Raw genomic sequence first — 24,950 nt, 5'->3', positions numbered from 1 at the left:
CATAGAAGATTAGGGTGTTTTGCACCCACCAGAACTTGTGTGGATCTCTCTCTCTCTCTCTATATCTCTCTCTCTCTCTCTCTCTCTCTCTATATATATATATATATATATATATATATATCACCCTCTTCCATTTTGCTTCCATTGAGAGAGCACTCTTAGCAGGTGAGTTCCTGCACTTTTCTATAATGTTTTCTAAGAATGCCTATGGTAGCTCTTGTGGGAAGATAAAAAGAGAACACTGGCATGAAGATTTGTGCCTTGGGATAGCACATGGATGAATGGAGTATTTTGCCCAATGCTAGGGCTTTTGTGGGTTTTTTTTGGATATCCATAGAGAACAATTTTAATATTGTGAGGTGTATGTTTTTTAGACTAGCTACTGCAGGAACATGGTGAAGAAGACGCTGAGCAGAAGAGGGATTTTCTCATCCATAATAATGTCACACAATACCATCCCTCAGAAATCCTTGCTCTATGTAATAAAGTGTTGGTGGCTATGCAATGTATGCTTGAAGAAGGCCTTAGCTATTATTCTCTTCTCATCTCCCTCCTATGAGCTGACTCCTGTAAAATATTGTCATTGTAGGTAGTCCTCTTTGGGATCTCATGTGTCTCGGTGTAAAAGATCATGTCTCTTAGTGTATGTTTCTAAGAAACCCCTAGGTCAAGTCTAGAGGGTGCCATCATGATTCTACATTGCCATTTTCAAACCTAGTTTGCACACTCATGTCACATAGCAAGTGCCATTCAAAAAGCTAGACATAAGATGCCATGATGAAGGGATTCTTCCAATTGAGGCATGAAAGTTCTAGGGAGCCTAAACATTCCTCCTCCAATATTAACCACCCTCCTTCTCCTCTAAAACCCTATCTCAATTGTCCCGCCCCATGGATTCACTCCACTCCACCCACTTATTCTACCTCCTCCATGAGCACTCACATAGGGTCAACAGATACCTCCATAGGAGCAGGTGATGAATAGATCCTTGTGAAATATCCTCCTGAGCAGGGCCAAATTTTTTATAATCGGCACTCTTTTTAGCAGAGCTCTTCCACAACAACCACCTTTGAATGAGCTAGACCACTTTCCCACACTAATGGGGATGATCAACCAATGGAAGATATACCTATAGTAGATGCCAAGTGGTATCAAGTTCTACACAATGCAGGCCATTCAAATATATTTCAAATTTAAGCCTATGGAAAGGAAATTTCCAGAACAAGGGGGTCAACATAATGGAAGTCTAGGCCCTAACCACATTCATTGTTGAGAATACCTTCAAGCCTTGGCAAGCTTCCCATAAAAAGGAGATGATGTGGTTATAGAGACTCGGATCCCAAGCTGTGCATGTCAATGATGTAGATGTTGCCATTTAGCCCACTTGGTGACTCCCATTTTTGAAGCAGCCCAAAGGTTGGAGGATGTAATACAACACCTACCAAGACCCTAGGGTACATCCTACTTAGATGCCCTTCCCTCAATGCTAGAAGTGGAGATTCTTCTTGCAATTGCAAGAGAGCGATCCCAATGTCATGTACAATTTTTCTTGCTTCAACTCCCCAAAGGTAGCTACCATGTATGCCCTTATCTATCATATGGAGCAATTAATAAAGACCTACACCAAGGTGCTAGACCCTGCTGTGGTAGCCTCAATACATTTTTTCTGGCTCCTCGTCATTCTGCTTTGCGACATCTTGAGTGCATTCCCACCATTGAAGAATGCCAATTGAATATGTGACATGAAATGGTTTTTTGATCTTGATGCCAGCCCAACATGCCATTAGATGATGCACATGTACCTTAAAGTCTACAATCTACATGCATATCACATCTAGACTTTTGAAGACATGCATGACACACATTTTTGGGAGCAGCATCATGTGTTATGCAAAATCTCACAACAGCTACTTGATCAACACTCCATCATTCAAGCTACAAGGTCTTCAAGATGGCTCAATTATACTTGATCTAAGGACGGATCAACATCAGGAAGGGGACATGTTAATTGCCTTTGTCAAGACTACCACATTTTGTGCCTTCCCATGTAATCATGTAAATATGCACTATGCACCTAAGGATTTTGATAGGAATTGACTTGGAGTCATATCAACCCAAGAGGATTGTAAAAACTAGGAATAATAGAATAGAGAAGGTAGGAAGAGAAGGAGAGCATAGGGTTGGCCCTCCTTTCAAAAGGTGCTATGTATAAAAGGCCAAAATTTTGACTTTGGTCTATGGTTGTTGTATGCAAGTTTGAAGGAATATGGCTTCTCTCTTCTTTTCAAGAGTTGTGTCTTATGTTCTTCATGCTCTTGCCTTTATCCCCCTTCCCCTTCTCTAGTGTCTTGACTCCCCTCCCCTCCCCCACTTCCTCTCTACTCTTGGGTTCTTTCTCCCTCTTCTTCTCTTGTGGATTCACCATTGCAACAACTATGAGATCCAATTGGGTGGCACACATGGACCGTTCATGCTTGCATAGATCCCATAAGGAGGAGCTTGGAGTAGGAGGCTCCATCAATATTCTTCCAAGATCCCCATGACACATGAGTCACTCTTGGAGACTACACAATTGTGCTCATCTTTTAGACCAAAACCTCACCCTTTTGATTAGGTAAATTGCTCCGAATGTATCTGTGCATGGTATCCATCCATTCTTAAAAGAGTTCATCTGAACAAAATCATGTGGACATCATTTTGGTTGAAACTCTTCCCAAAAAATACATGCATAATGTCAATAAAGTCTTGCACAATAGTAATATAATAAGACACACTGATCTCAAGATCAATTTTAAAATTGAGCTTAGATAAAGGACATGCAAAAAAAAAAACATAGAATGACACTCTTGTTTTCAAGATCAGTTTTAAAACCGAGCTTGTATTAACAATAAAAAATTACACACTGAGCAACCATGAAATGAGACAAGGTAAGCAATGTGAAAGAGTCAGCACTCTTCCCTAGGCAACTAAAGCAAAACTAAAAGTCCACTTTTATGCATAGCTCCAAAGTTGCTAAGCACCAGCAACACACTAACTCCCCATAAACACCAATCTCTTGTTTGGCAAAACACACCAATGAGTACAATGGCCATGTGCCAACAAAAACATGAGTGACAACAACCATCAAATAGTAGTGTGTCACAATGATATCCCTTGCGTGCTAATGTAAAAACCAATGGTGCATCAACAACCCCAAGGTCCAAGGGCTGTGATGCATTCATGACCATATAGACCCCTCTTGTCTCCCAGTAAGAAATTTGTCCTACCAAGCTTTTGGAGAATCGACCCCAGTCTAGGGTGACCACCAATAGTAATATATATAGTTAAATCAAACCCTTGGCTATAGGCCATGACACTTCGGGTCATCATAAAATAATGAACAAATCAAAGGCCATTTGTCACTTCCCCATTTTTTCAATAGAGTAATTGGCTACTATAATATATATATTGCTTACCTCCATTCCACCCATGCATTATATGACAATTTTTTAATTAACTCCTCAGAGAGATAAAAAATGGGAAGCTTTAAATACAAAGTGAATCCACAAGGGGTACCCTTCAATAATACTGGGGGGTAATCCTCACCCATGGGAAATCATTAAAAAAAATTAAAACCAATGTTTAAAAATGTATAAGAAATAAGGGTGTTAGTAAGAAAAAAGAAACTAAGGTTCTTGCTCTACAATTTAATAAATTAAAGGACATAATTGAAAGATACAATTGAAGAAAATATAAGCAATGTTTTATAGGACTAATACAAGCAATTAACCAATGAATACAAAAACGACAATTTTTTGCAAAACAACACAAATGTATGAAGGCTATAGAAAAAATTAGGATGGGACAAGAAGGTTATAAAATGGACCCTTATAATTAATTAAATTGTTAATTAAAGGGGGGATAAAATGCTAGTTAAGGAAAGATAGACAAAGAATTATTTTTAAATACTCAAGGAATTTCAAAACTATTAAAATAAGGACCAACTAAACAAAATAATAAAAAGATTATTGCATGCAAAAAGGATTACGACTAATATATATATGAGAGAAAAAAAGGGAATTAGCAATTGAGTAAAAAAACTACTAAAATAGTCCTCAATCAATGATTTAAAAGAAGTATATAGCATATTTAAGTATGTATAAGTACAAAATGAAATAAATTGAATTTAAAAAGGGAAATTTAAAACAATTGAAGGATTTATACCATAAAGTTGGCAAACAACTATAAGTAAGAATATATATGTATATATAAAGCGTAAACACATATACATATCAACAAACAGATAGATAATAATAAGTATATAAGCAAAAAATTGAAAAATAAATTAAAGAGATATAAGACAAAAGTGCTAGAAAAAACAAATTAAATGTAGAAGGAAAAAAGCTATAAATTAATTAAAGACAAAAGATGGGCTTGAAAAGAAAACCAAGGTCTAAGAAATTAAAAAGGGTTGCTTATACACACACACACACACACACACACCCCTACAAGTAATTGTGTATATAGAGCGATCTTTGCCATATATATATAACGTTACTAAGGCAAAGTAAAAGTAACGAATCCAAATACATATGCATAAATATATTTATAAAATAAAGGTAGTAAAGGTACAACAAGGCAGTACAAAACATAAAAATGAAGCTTATAATGTAAACAAAAAAACTCAAAAAGTCAAGGGATATATATAATGCAATGACCCTAGCCATAAGAAGCTACCTAAGAACCCCCCCAATGCCGTAAGAGGCAACCAAAGCCATGACAATAGGTGACAAAGGGTGCCAAAGCAAACATTGTACGGGAACACTCGGGGCTAAGGGTGAGCCATACGAATGCTATCATGGTTGAACTCTTAAGAGGAGAGGAGGTGTAGATCTTGGAGGAGCCAGTAGAAGCATAAGTGTTGCAAGGGCAGAAGTGCAAAGGGAGATCGAGAGACATTTGTCAAGTTGCAAGTCTGTCATCAAGGAGAGGTCGAAGGCCACCCACTCGAGTGAGCTATTGTTCCCAAGCCGAGGTGGAAGGCTTGGGCTACTAGCGATGAAAGGAGCTCACAGCCACCAAGAAAGGCGTACGACTCCATCACAAGAAAATCATGAGCCCATAACCCATGCGCAGAAGAGAAACAGCATGCACATCAAAAAGACCATGAGAAGTAAACATAGAAGCCAACTATTGAGACAAAAAGAGTGCTCAGCTTCATCAAACAGGAGGCATGCAGCTGCGCAGTATCGATATGTAATCAAAGTGCAAAAAAAGATGAGTATTACACAAAGAAAAAAGACTAAGTGATGAAGGGTTGAGGACAGAGAATCAAGGTAGAATGACAGTAGATTAGATTAACTCATACAGCAAAAGGTGAGATAATAGAATAGAGTAACAGTAAAGAGATGAGGAGTAGCAAGAAAAGTTGGCTAAGGAGTAGCAAACCAGAGTTGTGAAGGAGGCTTGTGGCTAAGGGCAAAGAAGATAACAATGAACCAAGTAGGCGTGACGATCCTCGTGATCCTTAGAGCAAGAGGGAAGGGGAGGCACGTAACGGGAGGAAAAAGTAGAATCAAATGTGATGGTCTTAAAAATAAAAAACAAGAGTCAGTTATGGCCAAACCAAGAGAGAGAAGGACATGGGTCGGTGGCCCGTAGGGGTAGGTCTAGAACATTATCCATGGTGGAATATAACCACAAAGGGTTTATGTGAATATACAAAAAATTCATGAATATGAAGAAGTCGTGTGCTATAAAAATGGTAAATAAAACTAAAAATGTAGAGTAATAAAAGAGTTCTAAAAGTTAAAAATAAAGTGCCATAAGAAATCAATTATATCTCTATAATATATATATATATGTAGCGCCAAAAAAATTAAAAAAAATGTATTCACATAAGGGAGGGGGGGAAAAGGGTATAAAAACATTTGTAACCATAAGATAGGAAAGAATTTTTAACCAGAAGGAAGGGGGACGGGGGGTGGATTAGAGTCAAAGGAGTGAAAGAAAATGATTTTTTTTTTTAATTAAAAGTTTTTTTAGAGGGGAGGGTTAAGTGTGTGTATCTTTGTGGGGGATTTTTTTGAAAAAACATCCAACAGTTTGATTAGCTAGGGGGTTGGTTGGGTATGAGAATTACTTAGAAGGGGAGCAAAGGAGTGTAGGCAAATTAGTTGGAAACGGTTAGGGGTTGGGCACAAGAGGATAAGTGCACCAGGAGGGGAAGTAAACAAATAATTTACCAGATAATAAATCAATTTTGGGGGGGTCCCAGAGCTGGGGGGGTAAATGCATAGAGGACGATGTGCATGTGTGTGTACATGTGGTTGGTGGGATATGTGTGTGCGTGTCTAGAGAATGAGTGTTCTATATAGTGGTAGTGTGGATGCTGATGATGATGGGGGGTAATCCGCATCCATGATTGGAAAATAATGGTAAAAAGAATGGGAAATTTAAAAATATTGAATCATAAAAAATAACCTACAAGTAGGAAAATAAACAAGGAACTCCTAGGGGAACAAGAAAAGTGCTTAAGCCATGAAATAATTAATTAGACAATTCAATAATTAAATGGTAGCCGTTTTAAGATACTTAAGCAGAATTGCATAAATTTTCATAAAGTGCTTGAAATAAAAAGGGCAATTTAAATCAATTAAAAGAGATAAAGCAACTGATATGGATAAATAACTTTATTCAACAAGGATACTTAAATGAATAAAGCAACTAATATGGATAAATCAATTAATTTAATAAGGGAAATCATGGAAATAAGAAATTAATTTATAGAAGCTAAAGCAATGGATAATCAACTATCTTACTAAAATTGAATAGAATTAACTATAAGAAAAAAAATTAAGTACTTATAACTTTGAAAGCAATGTTTTTCTTATACAAATGAGATTCTTTGAAAGCAATGTTTTTCTTATACAAATGAGATTCACCAAGGAGAACTTAAAGGTTAAACATCAAAAAAGCATTTAATACATGTATCGAAGTAAAAGTGAATAAAATAAATAAAGCAAGATTCATTGATTGAATGCTTAAACCATGGTCAAGGGTTATTTTTAAATTTTTATACCATTGGAGAAGGAAAAAATAATACACAATGCGGTCATAAAAGCAATGAGCTGTAATGAAATGAAAATATAAAGTGACACCTAATAAACAATAGAGCCAATGATAAAAATAAACAATCGGGAGACAAATGGTTACCAAGGAAACAAAAGTACTTTTATATATATAAAAGTAACATATATATATATATATATATAGAGAGAGAGAGAGAGAGAGAGAGAGAGTCAAAGGATGTAAATGCATGAAGAACTGTGAATGGAAGGGCGGCTAAAAGCACGTCTAACAGGAGATTACCTCCACGTAGAAAAAATACAAAAACTGGTTATAGAAGTGTCACAGTCAACTCTAAGGTTGACTAACCAAAGCATCAAATCTTAAGGGCTAGTTATCAATAGCAAGGTACATGTCATTGGCAAGCACATGCAATAGTGGTCGTCGTCCACAAAACCGATAGCTTGCACGACGTTCAATCTGTCAACTACAAGGAGTCAGCAACGATTTGTGATGAGCAAGAAGGGACCAAGTCAATTGATTGATCGCTATATGGGGAGCCAAGCATTACTAGAGAGCTACGACCAGTCAGTAAGGCAAGGCATGATCATTGGCTATAAGCCCAACCAAGTTTACATAGTACTCCAGTGTTAAGGCAAACTATACAAGAGGGAAGCAAGGCGATAAGCCGCAAGAGGTTGCCAGGGGAGATAGGCTAAAAGAAAGTTCAGCCGCATACTAGCCATCACGTGACAATGGAGGGGAAGACCGTAAGAAAAAGCTCATTGTGTCTACGTGAGCGCCATGAAAGAAACCCACGACCACACAACAAAAGCACAAGCTCACCATGAAGAGTACTTGTCAGGATCCAATGTTATGCTTTAGCAAAGAGAAAGGCTAGGGGAGTCGTAGAGGCATCAACATAAGAGGAAAGGAGAGTAAAGCATCAGAAGGAGGATTCCCTCAAGAGAATAAGGTAGCCATGACGTTGGGTGAAGAAGAGCAGGGAGGTGGAATGTAGCAAAATTAGGGGTTCAAATAAGGGTGAGGCAAGGGCAACGAGCCACAAGTGAGACAATGCAAGCCCTTAAGGAGAAGAAGTAACTATGTTGGGAGCACCCATGACCAATAAGGGAACGCTATTACTTACAAAGGGTGGAGGGCAGGGAGTTACGCATAAAGAAGTAGGGTGATGGATATTGGTCCTAATCTATGTGTATAGGGGGGAGGGGAGGGGGGCGGTTTTGTAAATAAATTATCCATGCAAACAAGGTTTAAGCTTTCATGAGTTAGGCCAAGGAAGGACTTGTTGGTAACTATATGAATTAGACCAAGAGTAAGGGGTCATAAATAATAGAATTTAATTTAAATGAACAAGAGGGGAGGGAAGGAATTAAAGTAAATCAAAATACTTTCAAAGTTAGGGGATAACTAAACCCTCTTTTCAAAACAGGGATGTATTTGATATTTAGCATGTGTGAGTGAGAGTCAAAAGTGGAAGCAAGGGAGGGTTGTGTTGTGTGTATGTGTGTGTGTGTCAAAATAAATAAATAGAAGGGGGGGGTATGTAAAAAACAAAAAATGATCATTTAATGAATTAAGGGGGGCTTTAACTAAATAGAAGGGGAGTTTAATATTTACCAAAAACCAAAATCCAAGGGGACAATTTTAAGCATGCTTGTGTAAGAAAATTTTAACTGATAAAAAATTTTGTGTGTGTGTGTGGAAGACAAGACAAGAACCCCATTTGCATAGTAAAAAGACAAAAGAGTCAAGGTAAAGGATAGAATGAGAGCATTATAGAATAAGGAAGAGTTTGAGTAGATAGGTAAAGCACCTATGACATTGCACAAAAAGTATACAAGAGCTTTGATAAGAAATGACAATAATGTTTTTGCAAAAAAATTGGAGCTTGGTGAAGTCCTGATAAGCATCTCTTTTATTGAAGAGGAGAGTTTGCATACCTGCCACCATCCAACAAGCAAACACGGTAAGAACTAGCTTAACTTTAATTGGGAAGATAAGTGCCATAAACACCCCTCCCTTGTAGAAGGGTCACAATAAAATAAGGGCTTAGACATAGACTTGAATAGCTCGATGTGGACTTTAAAGGTGTAGAAAAAAGGAGGCTAGAGAGAATTTGAAAAAAAGGAAAAAGGATTTAAAAAGTTAGTTTAAAAAAATAACTAAAAATAATTGGGGGGAAATCAAGTGAATTTAAGGAAAATTTTGGGGAAGGAAGAGGAAAAAATAGGAGAAAAGTGGTTAAAGATGCGGGCGGGGGGGGGAGAGAAAAAAACTTAGAGCTTTAAGAAAGAAATTGAAAAAAAATAAGGAGGAATCTGGAAAAATTAGGGAATGTTTGTGAGATAGAAGGAAAAGGAATTAGAAAAAATAGGAAAAGGGAAAGTTAAGAAATTAAGTGGATGCAAAAAAAAAGGAGAACAATAAGTGTGCGTGTGTGTGTACCCTTCTTTGTCCCAGCAGGATACAACACACTAGGTGAGACACTAGGTCATCACACATCGATCGCCTAATTGGACAATTTAAGCTATTTTTCTAGGGCTCCCGCAGGTACTCAGTTTTCACTAGAGCTTCCGAGTTCATATCTGTGCTGGGGAGAAGAGGCAGCAGGGGCTTTGTGTACATCTCCCACAGCCAAGGGCCCATCTGCACCAGTAGCATTAATAGCAAAACATGATTTTGGAGGGCAAGCTAAAGAAGCCCCCCTGTGGCTTCTAAGCTGCATGCGCGTAAGAGGGGCGCACAACACCTCCTCCTTTTCCTCCTTGACCTCCTCATGTCCTAGCAGAGCTCCATATCATGGTGGGAGAGTTGAGTGCACAATATCATGGTGGGAGAGTTGAGCGCACATCTGCTTGGTTTGGTGTTAGAGTAGGAAAGCGAATCTTGTCTAAGAACTCCAACTCATCAACTCGGCGAAAAGGGGCACTATCCAAAAAAGCTCGTGTAGTAGGGGGAAGTTCTGCTAGGAGCTCATGCATCGCATGTAGATGAAAGGGAATGTCTTGCGGATTGATGGACATTGAGACGTGAGGGTGACTAGATTGAACGTTACCCTCAAAAACTTTGCCCCCTCTTATCTCCATCACCATCATCATCCATCTCCATTCCCTAGACTCCACCTAACGAAAACAATTTTGCAACACGAATAGATAATCAAAGCATACAATGTGATGAATGTTGGGAATGAAGCAAAACTAAGGAAGATGTGGAAAAAATCATGCGAGGACATTGATGAGAAGTACATGGAGGCAGTTGAGATGGCTATGGGAGATTTCGAAGCAAACCAAATCCAAGAAGAAAACACTAGTTTGACTCAAAGGAGGCTTGGTAATGCAAAAAAGGTATAATCATTACTATTTGTCTAGCATTCAAAATAACAACAATGGACCCAAGCAAATCAATTGATAACATCTTGCATAAACAAAACTTATGCCGCATCATGCACTACAATTACACAAACATGCGACTATTTATTTGACACGATCACGTACCTGTTGGAAAATGGAATGATCTGTGAACAACGCTGAGACTGGAGCAATCCAAAATTTTGTTTTGAACTTGCACATCAATGACCAACACACAATAAATTGCTTCAAGGCCTTCAATCATTGGACGAATAGTCACCTTAACCTGAAGAGTGATCTTTGAATGTGTGAGCTTCATAAGCAGCTCGGAGTTGAAATACACCACGAATATTTTGAGTGTTCCGGTATCACGCGGTGGTCTTTGGGGAGATGAATTTGCTATTGTGTGGCTTTCAGAGTTCCTCCAAAGATGTGGCCATTTGCAACCGTTAAGATATGTTTGCAGTGTGGCAATGAAAGCGTGTCGACCCCATTAGGAATCTTATATGATGATAGTTCTACGCGCCCACCCTGGTTTGAACCGTTTTGATGCCAATGTTCAAGAACCTTGGCGCTGCAACGCTTAATGGATCTCGAGAGCGTTTCTTTTTCATTGTTTCTTATTACTATGCACCCTTGTTTTTAGATATAAAGTTATGTTTGAATTTACAATTATGTGTATGGACACCCCAGGGCGAGCCACTATTTATATGGCTTAAGCAAATTTCAAGGCTGCAGCTCAGTTAAAGGGAACTTGTTCTGTCGTTGCATGAATCACCATTCCATCATCTTTCAAACGATTTCCTTCTCATCATCTTGTACATAAACGTTTCCACTTCCGAAGGATTTTCTTCAGCATAAAACGAACTTGGGCAGAGTTCTCATGGAGAAAGCATTTGGGTGTGCTGACCGCGGAGTGATGAACCTGTGGACACTTTGGGCTGCACCCTCTTGATTGATCTTTGGCTGAGGCGGCTTCTACTTTGGTAATCCCTCTTCTCCCCTTGCTCTTGTCGTGGATATTTATACTTATTGTATTGTCCCTTGCATGTAGTCCTTTTGCAGCTCTCTGGAGCATCATTATACATGCTCCAAGTCTTACCGCGACTGTTCCTCGGGACCATCCTTGTCCATTTTAATTTAGGTTGCCTTTAAGTCTTCAACAAAGATGCAATCAGCAGCTTTGTTTATCTGTATCTTTTGTGTTCAATGGTGTCTGTAAGAAACTTCTCCGGCTGTCTCCTTTGTCGTTCTGTTTTGTTTCTTCGCTGCGATTACTTTAGGCTTAGGTCGTTGTCTTCGTCATCACCGATTCCTGAACTTGTTTTCATCAACCAGAGTTTTTACGACCGTATATTCTGCTTTGGGAGCGCTTTTTCAAAGGTCACTCGTTTCGCTGTTAGATTTTCCTAAAGGCATCACCCTAACTTCCTTGATACGATGCTTTCCTTCACTAATTGCTGGAAACAACGCGTTTTAATCTGTTTGGCTTCTGGTTTCTCCACATTGCAATGATTTTAACTTTCGAAGGGATCTATCTCTCCTCTTTATTCTATTCTATGCAAATCTTTCTCTTTCTCTCTAGCTCACTATGTCCATGTAAAAGAAAAGGAAATGCTAGAGATCTCATAATAAGAGAGAAAGGTTATGTCTCAGGTTCTACTGCTTCTGAGGGGAATCAGCAGTTTGAAAATCATTGGTCAGCTTTGTTTGAGGGGCTACCTGCTGAGTAATCTGATCCCTTTTGGGGCACTACAGCGGCAAATCTGCCCACACTAAGTTGGGTGCATGAATGTGAACGCCATGGACAATATTCCTGTGAACTGGAATGTCCTAGATGCGATTGTTTTGGATTATGCTGAGGTGGAGCAACTCTTAGTTGACAGCGATACAAAGGGTCCAAGGAACTTTGAAGTACGGTGTACCATAAGTCATATTCGCAGACTGATTGAGGGAGGATGGGTCAGTGAGGCGTTGGACCTAATTCAACAGCTTGCGCCTTCCATTTTAAAAGATCAATGGCTTTTGTTCCGGTTGCATAAGCAGGTCAGAATCTAACCGTTCCTCTGTATGATTTTGGCCTCTTTAGTTTTCCATCTCCAATTCTTATAAGTTATTCATGCTCTGCAGAAATTTATAGAGCTGCTCCGCAGTGGGAATGCAGATGCTCGAGCCCAGGCAATCCAATGCTCACGTTCCATTTTAGGGCCTTGTGCTTTGGATGCATATCCTGTAAGTTTTTCCATCCGTGGCACGCTATCCGCATGCCTCAGGCTTAAATATAGTAAATGCTTATTTTTAGCCCTTTGTAATGTTTGTCGATAGATAATGTGGCAGTTGGCTCTAAAGCAGAGCTTGGTGGCGACTTTTTAAAATGATGCGCCATTTATATTTCAGCATAAGGAGTTTAGTCCCTGTATGCATAGCAGAGATTTGGGCTCATAGCATTGGTGCTTCAACTCTTGCGCACAGTTTTAAAGCCCATTCATGTCCCATGCAGTTTCAACTTATGTACTTTGCTGTATGACATAATATTTGTTATTTGTCTATAGTTGGCCTGCTTAATCGGTCTTCTTTTATGCCAGTTTGTTGTATGAAACCGCTGCATATAACTTTCGTTTGAGGCATGTAAATTGTTTTGAAGGGAAAAACACTCTTTAAAAAGAACAATGCTTCATTCATGGTTTTTTTTCCTAGGGCTAGTTAGGGTTGTTATCTTTGTTCCCTTGTGGTAGCACCAGAGGTTGTAGTTGTTGTTTGTTTCTTCTTCTTCTTCTTCTTCTTCTTTTGGAGCTAGGTTGTGTTGTGTTGGAAATTTACCTAATCTCTCTCTCTCTCTCTCTCTCTCTCTGTCTTTTTGCATTTCTTATTCTTGTTTTCTGTTTTTTTTTTCTTCATTTTTGCCATCAAAGTTGAGGATTTCAAAGCTTAGTAAGCACTTGGTTTACCCAAGAGATTCCAGAATCTTTCGAAATCCAAATGGCAGCTTATGCTTGGTACCAATGACAACATAAATGTAGCTTTGCTTACTAAGTGATTTTTATTTGTATTTTTACTTTTTACTTTTCCCCCCCCTCATTTGCTCATAATGTTGTCTAAAGTCGCTTACAAATGTTTGCTTTGGTCTTTTGCTCGTGCTATAAAAAATTATAATTAGTAAGTACTAAGACTAGATATATTGTAGTCTTATGAAGGTATATATATATATATAGTTAGTTAGTTAGTTAGTTAGTTTTTTTGGCTTGAGGGTACATCCTCCTAAGTGTGAGTTGTACTTCAGTCACTTTGTTTGCAATAGCAACAACTTGGCTTGCTCACTCCTCACCCCATTATTGAGATTTGGTATCAGTAGGTTGCCCCTTCCTTCCCCACATCTGCCCACAGCCCCGGCAAAGAACATTGCTGTCCAAGCTCATTTTTGACAGTCAACCTGTTACTATGTGGCACATTTCGGCAGCTGCATTATGACATTATCCTGCCAAGCTGCTTGCTGTACCATTCGCCTGCTGGGCAACGGCCGTATGACAGTTGTATGGCACATTTGCTCTAGTTCCATATCAGCTGTCTTTAGCCACCCTATTCTGGGGGTTGCCGCCTGCCGTTCCCGATCTGATCCACCTTTTCTAGAGGTGTTTGCACTGATTTTGAGCTGTTATAAAACAGCTGCCTGCCGTACGGCTGTTGTACTTCAGCTGTACGGGATATTTGCACATCCACTTGCCCTAGGGAGCTTCCCAGGACAGTTGCCTTTGGTTTAGGCTTGGTTGACACCTTTGGAGGTGATTTTGGAGCTGCTGCTACTGTTTTCTGATAGGTCGGCCACATTTTGAAGGAGATTTCCTAGTTTAGAGGTCGCTGCAGCTGTTTCTGACCTGCTGCCTCAGATTTCGCTACAGGTTCCAATTTAATTTCGGCTGAGGAATCAGGTTAAGAACACTTCTGAAAACTGCCCCATTTGCAGTTGTACACCTAGTACAGGTTGTCTGAAGAGTTTGTGGGAGCCTGGCACAGTCTTTCCACTTAGATTGGAGTGAGAAATTTCGGGCCTTTGCCTCAAATCTGTGTTTTGCAGGATTTGACAGGTTCTGTGAATTTTCCACTCAGATTTGAGTGAGAAATTTGGGGCTTTTGCCTTAAATTGGCTGACAGTTGGAGGACATTGCATGTGTTGCAAAAAGCAGATTTATTTGCGGATTTTTGCCTTCTGTTGCAGTGCCTGGGGGATTTGCAGGCCCTTGCAGCTTTGTGATATTCTTCTTTTGTGTCATTTGCAGAAAGGGGTGAAATTGCAAGGGAAAGAGGGCAAATTGACTAAAAGCCCCAAATTTGCAATTTCGAAACACACAGCTCAACAACCAAGTGAAGGGAGCACTATGGAGTGGATGAACTGCTCCACTACCCTGCTTCTCTGGTGCACAACAGGGTTGGCTCTGCTCCTCTGCCAGGCCCTCCAAGAGATGATGATCTGCTGCTCCAGAAGATGGAAACAAATGAGGGAGGGGCCCCTATAAATAGGGTCAGCCCTTGCCTCATACAACCGGTCAGCAGGGGCTCATGGCCGACCCCCTGCCGTAGGCCACCGATCAGCATAGAGGGTAACCCACCTCTGCCCTCTATAAAGGGCTGGCACACAGCCCTACTGCAACTCTAGGGGGCCGACCCCCTCTGCCCTGGGACTCGCCACAAGAAAGGCTGCCACGCAGCCATATAGAGGCTGCTGAGTGGCCAACCAGCAGGTCGGACCACCTCAGCAAGGCATGCCTCTGCTGGGGCCTGCCAAACCGACCTGGCAGTCGGATATGCTGCCCCAAAGGACTGCCTACAAGGCCACCTCTCCTGGCCTACCAAGGGCGCCTCCACAGATAGCCACCATGGCATATATACGGGCCGTACTAGGCTGGATCTGAGCTGCCCTGGTCTATCCTCACAGAGGGTGGGCACACGACCTCTCTCTGGACTAGCCTAGTCTCACGGGGGGCGGGGAAACCTACAAGCACTGGCCCTCTCTCACTAAGATGACATCAGGAGATGTTGACCTCCAACAAATAGTTCCTATTATAGGATATTTTGTCGTATGCCGTGACCCCATTGTGAGCCCTTGTCCAGGGATAGTCAAGCACGAGTTACGTAGGTCAGTCTCTCGGCCTTTGGTCAAGTCAGAAGTCAAGTCCTTGTTCACTAGTACCCACTGGAGAATAGTAGGTTAGGGTTTTCCCTCTTAGGGTTTTAGCTAGGTCTAGGTCTCATACTAGGGTGGAAGGGCCCCCAAGGGCTGGAGCAAGTTATGGGGACAAGAGCAGCCAAGGAAGGATCCCTAGAAGGGCCCCGAGGCAGCTCCATAAACAAAGGTAATGGGCTGGGGGAAAGGCTGCCTTTATAGGTCACCTTCTGCCCCTCCCTAGCTAGTTCACAGGGCCCTTTTATGGCCCAACCAGCCAGCCAACCAGCTGATTGGCTGGTTGGCTATGTTTGGCTCTACGCCTCCTAGTAGGTTTCCCTATTGATGATTTAAGTCAAAGGAGGCAGGGGTAGAACAACAACTTACTCAGTTATTACGCGCTGGGTTTATCCGGTGGCTTCAATTCTATTTGTCTAGAAAAAGGATAAGAGGCACGACTATGTGTCGACTACCGGACACTCATGAAAATTATGCTTTGCAATAAATTTCCAATGCCCCTCAGAGTACATCTTAGAGCACTTGAATGGTGCCAAATATTTTCTAAGATAGACCTTAAGAGTGGTTATCGCATATTCGACGCTGACATCCCAAAGATAGCTTTCAAGATTTAGCGAGCTCATTACGTGTTTATAGTCACGCCTTTTGGTCTAAAAAATGCACCACCAACATTCAATAAGGTGATGTCGTGGGTGCTTGCTGAGCATAGAGGAGTTTGCCTATTCATTGATATCTTAATTTTCTGAACCATAGTAGAGTAGCATTAAAGGGATGTGCGGAAAGCCATTCAGCTTTTGCGTGATAATCAATTATATCTCAGTGCCAAGAAAAGTTGAGTTCGGCTTGATGGAAATCCAATATTTGGGTTATATCATCAGCGCCGATGGCATTCGATTGGACCTTGAAAACATTCAAGCTATCACAATCTGGGGAGCATAGTTACCAGCCGAAACAGAAACGGAAGAAACGGAGTTTCCGGGCCCCGCCAAACGGAAACGGTATAAAAAATTATTTTTTATACATAATATAATTATCAATAGAGTGCAAATCACACATAATACAATTATCTATACTTGAAGCTTCAGCCTTCAAGCATCAATGCATCATTCATGCCTCTATGATTTTAAATTCTTGAATGATGCTTCAATAATCTGAAATCAACATGTATCATGACTAACAAGTTTGGCATTACAAGAATCTGAAATTTAGAAGTTTGAAGTACTTTAAACTTAGCACACAAGTTGAAACTTGAAACTTGAAACTTGAAAGCATCCAATGTCCAGACTCCATAGATGATGATGATTTTTCACTGTGATTTTATTTAAGGCACGATAATCGATGCACATTCGAAAAGTTCCATTTTTCTTCTTGACAAGGAGAACGAGTGCCCCAAATGGTGAGCTACTAGGTCGAATTAGGCCTCTAGCCAAAAGATCTTCTATTTGGGATTGAATCTCTTGCTACTCAGTAGGATTGTGTCTATATGGTGATTTACATGGTGGTGCGCTACTTGGAATAAGGTCAATCTTATGATCCTCAGGTCTAGAATGAGGTAGGCCAGGGGGTAAGTCTTCCATAAAGTAGTCGTCATAGGTAGCTAGAAGAGGATCCAAAGGCTCTTGCTTAGTTTTCTTAGTCTCAGGACTAGCCTCAATCTTATTGACCATGTAGGTCAAGTGGTGATGGCTGGTACATTAATGTGTGTGAAGAACCAATTGACATCATTAACCCACAATGAGATGCACCCAATCTCAAAACACATGTTGGGGATGCGCTATGACATGCTCGTGGGTGACGTTTTCAAATTTCAAGGTGAGCTCATGCTCTCATCAAGTCTCCAGCTTTCTTTCACTTGGGACAAAACTATTTTTTTGCATTCACAAGGAAATAAAAACTTCCTCATAACATGACGATAGAAAGGAATAGCAAGTAAAGAATTCTCACAAACTAGTTCAAATTAGAAAGAAAGATGACATTACCATAAATACAATGAAATATGAATTCTTATTATAGTAAAGACTATACAAAGCCTTCTTCAATGTAACACCAAAAAATATCCAATTGTACATTTGTCAAAAAGTGCTGAGGAGCAATGCCCACATGCACTACAAGTCATAGGCCCTTTTTCGACGAAAATATTCATGATCCACAAATTTCATGATCATGACTCATGAGTCATGCAAGACTCAAAATAAAAGCACCCATGGATGATATAAAAAAAAGCAGCTGCCACCTGGCACCAAGGTGCAAAGTATACTCAGTAGTAAGTACTGTATCTACTATCATAAAAAAAGAAATAACATAGTCTAGGAATCAAGATGCATCATGCTGAACAGTGTAGCCTGCAGGTTGCATGCATGATGCATCTGAAGTGTCATGACTAGGAGTAGGCTAGCTAGTAGCACTGTAGTCTCATTGTCATCCTCTGCCTCCTCAGATAAGCTTGAGGCATCTGTGTCACTGTCTGAAGAAGAATCATCAACATCAAGATCCGGACCATCGGGTGCAACTGAAGTACTAGCACCATCTCCAGATGGTTGAGTGTATGATCGTGTGTGGTGTGCTGGTGTGCTGGTGTTGATAGCTCCTCATACAACATGGTGTATATGTCTAGCTCCTCCCGTGGGATATCTGGTATGGCCTTCATCTTCTCCACGTCCACCTTGTCTACATTCACTTGGCGAGGTTCGGGGCAGCCGGCGGCGAACTCAAGGAGACGGAGGTTGCAATGACAAAACACCAACCGCTCCAATTGAGCCGTGCTCAATCTGTTCCTCTTCTTTGTGTGAAAGAGGGCCTAAGTGCTCCAGTTCCTCTCACAAGGACCGGAACTGCAGTCCTGTGAGAGAACACGTATAGCAAGGCGTTTCTGCCATAAGCCAATTAAGCAAAGATAAGTATTAGGAACTTGATAACTTTAAACATATTTGTAGTAGATAAAACTTCAAATTACTTAACGACTAAGCTCTAACTAGTGGCGTTGGAACTTGTCTCTTAGACTCTTACCAAAGTAGGAGTACAGTTGCCATATTTCTCCCACCAGGAGACAGGTTGGAACTGTGTCTCTCGGAGCCTAGCTGTAGGTTGACCAAAGGAGAGGTTGTGATTGCGGAACAATAGAAGTTCATCCTCCATTCTTCCTTGCATCTCCAAGTCACCACCCGTCCAATTTCGTAGATACTGTTGCATCCCCTCCTCCAACTCGTCATTCTCATATTGCTCTTGACTGCGCCAGAGCGGATGCAATACATGTGCCACCCCATGGATTGGGTGGTGGAACCAATTCCACCGCTTATTCCATATAGCACGGATGGACTCAACCCTAAATCATGCCACAAGAAATTGGAATGCATTATGCATGCAAAATTCATAGACTAAAGATAATAGTACATACATAATATATATCTGAAAATTCCAGGCTTCATGATAACAAATTGCAATTTAGTAACTGCAATAATTATACATATTACAAAAGTATAAAGTCTTACTTATCAGGCGATAGGGAAGTGTTTCTGTTGAGGGCCTCTTTTATCTTGTCCATAAACTCTACATGCTTCCCTCCATGTCCGTGATGCAAAGCACCATGTAGATAGGATTAATCGATTTGATTAATGCCTCCGCCTGATTCCACCGAGACTCATCCATGATCATGCGAAAAAATTTGATAGACTTTGCTTGGCCTCTATCATCCCAATCTCCCCACTCCCGAGACACAACCGTGCGCAACAAGCCCTGGCGCACTCGCACAAGCCTCTCCACCACTATGAACATGTAAGCAAACCTAGTGGCTGGAGGTTTCAATAGCTCAAGGTCACTGTAAGCCCGATAGATGCTGAGGACATTGGGTCTCTTCGTGACAAACTTCACGATACTGTGGGCTGTGGAGAAGATGGCATCAATCCAAGGTATCTTCCCTAGGTCCTCGATCAAAAGATCAAGGCAATGTGAGGCACATGGTGTCCACACAATCTTAGGGAACTCATCTTCTAACATGGCACCCATTGACACACAATTGCTGCCATTATCTGTCACCACCTGCACCACATGCTCAATACCTATCTCCATAATGGCTGCCCGTAAATGCTCCGAAATATACAACCCTGTAATCACTGTACCTGCAGTGGAAGCGTCTATGGCTCGCAAGAACATGGTTCCCTTACAAGAAGACACTAAAATATTGTACACATTCCTCCTGCGTGCATCTGACCATGCATCGCATAAGAGTGTGCATCCATATTTTTTCCAAGTCTCTTTCAAGGGCTTCATTTGGTCTTCCACACATTCCCTCTCTCTTCTTAGCTCTCTTGTCCGCAAGGCCTCATATGTAGGCCCTTCCCATTCATACCCAATGCGGCTTACGGCTCTCATGGCCTTCCTCCATCGTGTAGTCTTCGCCACATGAAAGGGTATTGCACACTGTATGAAGAGCTTTGTGAGCTCACTAGTGGCCTCCTTCACTGCTTGCTTTTGGGAGCGTGCTTGAATGCTAGACCTTTGCAGTGATCCTCTTTTTCCCACACTAGCATCCACACTAATTGATCCATGTGGCAAGGGTGTTCTTGTAGCACTAGGACCCGCGCTCGATGTAGTTGATGCCCCTCTACTTCTCTTTGCAGAACCAAATGTGCTGGCATCATCCAATGGCTCAGTGTCAGCAGCCTCTTCTTCATCTTGCAGCCCTTGCTCTCCACTTTTTGCAGCCAAGGCTGCCATACGCACACGCTTCCATTTTGTTAGGCCACCTTTCACTGGAGTAGGCACGAACTCACAAGGTCCTACATCCTTGTTGGGAACACCTGCTAGATGGTCTTTCACCCGTGTAACAGACCCCGTTTTGCTTATGCCGCAATAGTTGCATCTCCACTTGTTGGAGCCACCGCCTCCTTTATAACTATCCAGGAGGGAGACATGGACCCAATAAGCATCTCTCGGCATTGAGGAGGATGGAGAGGTGAGGAGGAGGATGGAGAGGTCACAAGTGAGAAAGGATGGAGAGGTAGAAGGAGGATGGAGAGCTCAGAGGTAGAAGAGGATGGAGAGGTGGAAGGAGCTTGGAGGATTAGAGGTAGAAGTGAAGGAGGATGGAGAGGAGGAGGATGGAGAGGTTACAGGTAAGATTAAAGAGAGGATGGAGAGAAGAAGGATGGAGGGATGGAGAGCAGGCTGCCAAGCTGCAGCTTGCAGGATGGAGAAGATGGAGAGAAGGATGAAGAGGATGGAGAGAGAAGGATGGAGGTCTGAGGAAAACGGGATGGAGAGTCCAAGAGCAAAGGATGGAGGGATGGAGAGAGCTTAGAGAAGGTGGAGAGAGCAGCAAGGATGCACAGAAGGAGTGCAATGGGCGGGAGGCGGCGAAAAAACGAGCCAGGCGGCGAAATCACGATTTTGGGGGGTTAGGGCAAAAACAGGTTTTACGAAATGGTGTTTCTTCAAGAAACGCCGGTTTCGTTTCCTGCCACGAAACGGCCATTTTGTGCAACTATGCTGGGGAGTCCCCGCGACGGCCCAAGAGATTCGATCTTTTGTAGGGCTTTGCCAGGCTTACAGTTTGCATATGCCTGGATTGTCCACCATCTCAGCACCCTTAACTGACCTATTAAAAGGGGTGAAGACTCGTCGGTGAAAGATTTCTGCGACCTGCGCAGCTCTGTAGGCCTTCCGTGCACGCAATGGTTGGCCACTACAGCTCCTATCATGAAAATCGTATCTTGGTATGATCCAGTCTTGGTCATTACCAATGCAAGCAATGTAGCATCGGGGCTTAACCCTGCCGACAAGAATTACTCGGTCTATGACAAATAATTACTCAGCGTTATCCAGGCATGAAATGCTAGACCTTTATGGACGGACCTTCACAGACCGCCAAGCCTTAAAGTGGCGCCCAATTGCCATTGGAGCGATGAGCAATCCCGACGGAGTCACATCTTTAGCAACTCGGGGGCATGATTGAATATGTCCCTGGAAAGAATAACCCCGTCGTCGACCCTCTGACTAGAAAAGCCTCCATTTAGACAATAGAAAAGGCCACTGTACTAGAGATTCAAGGGAACTCTATGAAAACAAAGTACGTGGACTTCACATAGTTTGGCACTCAATATCAGTTTGCCTTGCCTCTTGCGCCCGGCCCTTATTCGATCCAAGATGGATGGTTATTCGACAAACATTAGACTTTGTGTGCTCAAAGACTAGCGACAAGCTGTACTCCATGACACCCACGACGCTCTCACAAGTGGCCATAGAGGCATCAATAGTACATTAGAGAAACTAGAGCGATTTTTTAACTGGCCCAAAATATGGAAGGATGCATATAGCTATGTGTAGAGATGCCACATCTGCCAGAAGGTAAAAGTGTCCCATTAGAAGGCAACATAATTGCTTCAACCCTTACCGATCCCAGAAGGTCCTTTCCAGGACATTATAATGGATTTTGTGGGACCCCTTTTCGCATCTGCAGATACGCAAAACACTCAATGTCTAACCATTGTGGCTCTTTTCAGCAAATTCTGTATGCTTATTTTGTGCAAGCAGACGGTTAGCGCAAAAGATATAGTGCTTATTTATCAAGTATTGGTACCTGATTTGCACCTTGCATCCATGGAGGGCTTTGTTTGAAAACTTTGGCACCAAGCTCCAGATGTCTCAGGATTTTGTACAGAGTGCCCAAAAGAGTGATGGGTCTCCAATGGGATACGAAATTCCTGTTGCCACCTTTCGGGATAAGGTGCATGAGTCCCTCGGTCAGTGAGTTAGGCATCTCACCCGAGTCCCAAATGCCCTGTAGGGCTGAAGTAATACAATCACCTATCATATCCCAAAAGGCTATTAAAAAAGGAGTAAGACCATCGGAACCAGGGCATTTGCCCTTATGAAGGGCGGAGAGAGCACTCTTGAATTATGTGTTGGTAAAGCGTGCATCAAGTGAGCATATCATCTTTGGTGTGACCAACACAGGTAAACTCTGCCAAATCTCATCTCTAGCTACATCTCTGGCCTGTGTGTCAAGATCTACGAAAAGAAGGGAGGCATAGAAAGCTGTCGCTAAGTGCACGACGGTATCCGGATGAGACTGCAAAACGCCGTTAGAGTCAATAAGTTGTTTGACACTCTCTCTACTATGTCTGGGACCAAGTGTAGAGAAAAAGTGTTTATTGACTCTCCCTCCCATCTGTATCCAAAAGGACTCCCGTGCATGGAAGGCATACTCTGCTCTCTGATCAAGCAATGTCTGCAAGTGAGCCCTTGTCGTAGCAAGGTGCTCCTGTACCCAAGCATCAGATGGTCGTTTCTGCTCCTCCCTCTGCAAGGCTGCCAACTGTCGGCGGATACCAATCTCCCGCCTGAGTATCTCACCTCACCGAGCACTAGCAACGGAGTGATAAAAGTCACTGATACTGGCAAGTGCTGTGGCCACATGTGAGGGACTGGCCACCCCCCCTGCAGGTGAGAAACCAAGATCTCCAAGATTGCCTCTGTGAGGGTCTCATCCGTGTATAAGGTGTAGGCCATCTCCTGGTGGTTCTAGTGATGCCTTATAGGCCATGGTATGTGCCTTGTAGGCATAAATATAGGCACTTGTAGTGTTAGTGTCTTTTAGGCCACATAGGACACTTAGTCCTATGTGACACCTAGGACACTTAGTCCTAGGTCTAGGTACAAGTACTTTGTACTCTTTCTTTTCTACTATCCTAGTTTGACGTGACGGCTACTCTATGGACTCTTTTGCAACCTGCACTCTCTCTTTTCAAAGGATCCTACAGTGGTATCAGAGCCATGTTCAGATTCGTCTCCTACCCCGGACTCGCACCAGCCTCCTTCATCCGCACAGTCGCACGGTACGAACGATCGTACCCACAGCCTACTCCGTACCTGCGTCGTCGTACAATCGTACTTGCTTCATCGTATAGCTGTACAGATTCGAATATGCATCGCCGTACACCGTACAGTTTGGTGTCTGCATTTCGTACACCGTACAGCTACGTACTTGACCAGTTGTATAGATCCGTACCTGCACTACGTACTTGTTTGTACAAGGTAATGTAATGCTCTCCGTACATGTATTCTGTACAGACAGCATACATGTCCGTACTGTGCTTTCGTACAGTGCACTACGTAGTACTTGCATCCGTACAGTCGTACATTGGATTTCGTGCTGATAGCTGTACTGTTCCGTACATCAGTTCAGTACCCGTGCTGTACGTTGTACTTGCATTGTACTTGCTCCGGGATTTGGTGCACTTTTGCAGACAATTTGTGGACAGCAGTCCTAATTTTGCAGTTGCAAGCCTTGAGGCTATTTTCTTTGGGATTTGGTCTGCAATTTCTTGTTTGTTTGCAGTACATTGGGTCAGATTGCAGGACATTGAGTCACTTTTGCAGGACATTGGGTCAGATTACAATACAGTGGCTCACATGTGCAAAATCTCAGCAAACTTTGGGTCTTTTCAACATTTGCCCTCTTTTTGGCCTATTTGCCCTCATTAAATTTGAGGCTTTTGCCATATTTGCTGTTTTTGCAGTGAACATTGCCTGCCCCAGTCACATTTGGGTCAGATCTGCATTTGCCCTTTGATTTGGGTTGAAAAATCGGAGATATTTGCTGTCATTTTTGGACAGCCAGCTTTTTGCAGTGATAGCCTTGAGGCTTTTGGATTTTCAGGTCTTTTTCAGGGTATCACATTTGCTATGGCTGGGAACAATCAAGATTTATTTGGAGTTCTTCGTGAAGATGATAAGTTGGATGGCACCAACTATCCGATGTGGTCTTATCTCATGAAACATATTCTAGTCGCAAAGCATTTGTGGAATATTGTTTCTGGGGCTGATCTGAGGCCAGGCAATGCTACAGTGGAATATTGTTTCTGGGGCTGATCTGAGGCCAGCCAATGCTACAGTGGTTGCCTCTACTGCTGGTCCCTCTGCAGGGAGTACTCCTCCTAATGCCTCTTCCTCTAGCACTCCTGCTGCTGCTCTTCCAACTCAAGAACAGTCAAGATGGGATGCAAGAGATGCAAATGCACATTCATGCATTGCTTTATCATGCAAGAGAATCATTATTCCACACATCCGGTCTTGCAGGACAGCAAAGGATGCTTGGGATAAATTGGCTTCTCTCTATCAGATTCGCAATGAAGCTCGTGTTGCATATTTGAGAAGGCAATTACAGGAAGTCAGTATGAATGAAGGTGACTCTATGGATGCATACCTAACAAAGGTCAAGGACCTCATGGAACAGCTTGCCAACATTGATGAGGTGGTGCCAAATTCACAGCTTGTCAGTACCACATTGAATGGACTGCCAGATACATATCAAGGGTTTGCTACAACCCTTCGATTAGTGGCCATGGGTAATCTAGACC

At 42.0% G+C, this 24,950-nt stretch overlaps 1 protein-coding gene across 3 annotated transcripts in view; it reads left to right on the top strand.

Annotated features, from left to right (window-relative positions):
- The first annotated feature begins 11,122 nt into the window (after positions 1-11,122).
- The window catches only part of LOC147882915 (Ran-binding protein in the microtubule-organising centre protein), a 108,836-nt gene continuing 95,008 nt past the window's right edge, over positions 11,123-24,950 (top strand). Inside the window, exons 1-3 of one of the 3 annotated variants that reach the window (XM_087400367.1) lie at positions 11,123-11,404; positions 12,075-12,464; positions 12,549-12,650. In XM_087400367.1, coding sequence (XP_087256493.1) covers positions 12,207-12,464; positions 12,549-12,650 — 360 coding nt within the window. In that variant the 5' untranslated portion in view covers positions 11,123-11,404; positions 12,075-12,206. The remainder of the gene's footprint in view (positions 11,405-12,074; positions 12,465-12,548; positions 12,651-24,950) is intronic. The other 2 variants (XM_087400366.1, XM_087400368.1) reach the window with 2 other exon arrangements.

The sequence above is a fragment of the Dipteris shenzhenensis genome, chromosome 29 (assembly GCF_047967505.1).
Source record: "Dipteris shenzhenensis isolate YYH24624 ecotype China chromosome 29, Dip_SZ_1.0, whole genome shotgun sequence".
NCBI classification, from domain to species: domain Eukaryota; kingdom Viridiplantae; phylum Streptophyta; class Polypodiopsida; order Gleicheniales; family Dipteridaceae; genus Dipteris; species Dipteris shenzhenensis.
The sequence above is the reverse complement of the archived record's forward strand: the minus strand, read 5'-3'. Positions and strand labels throughout refer to the sequence as shown.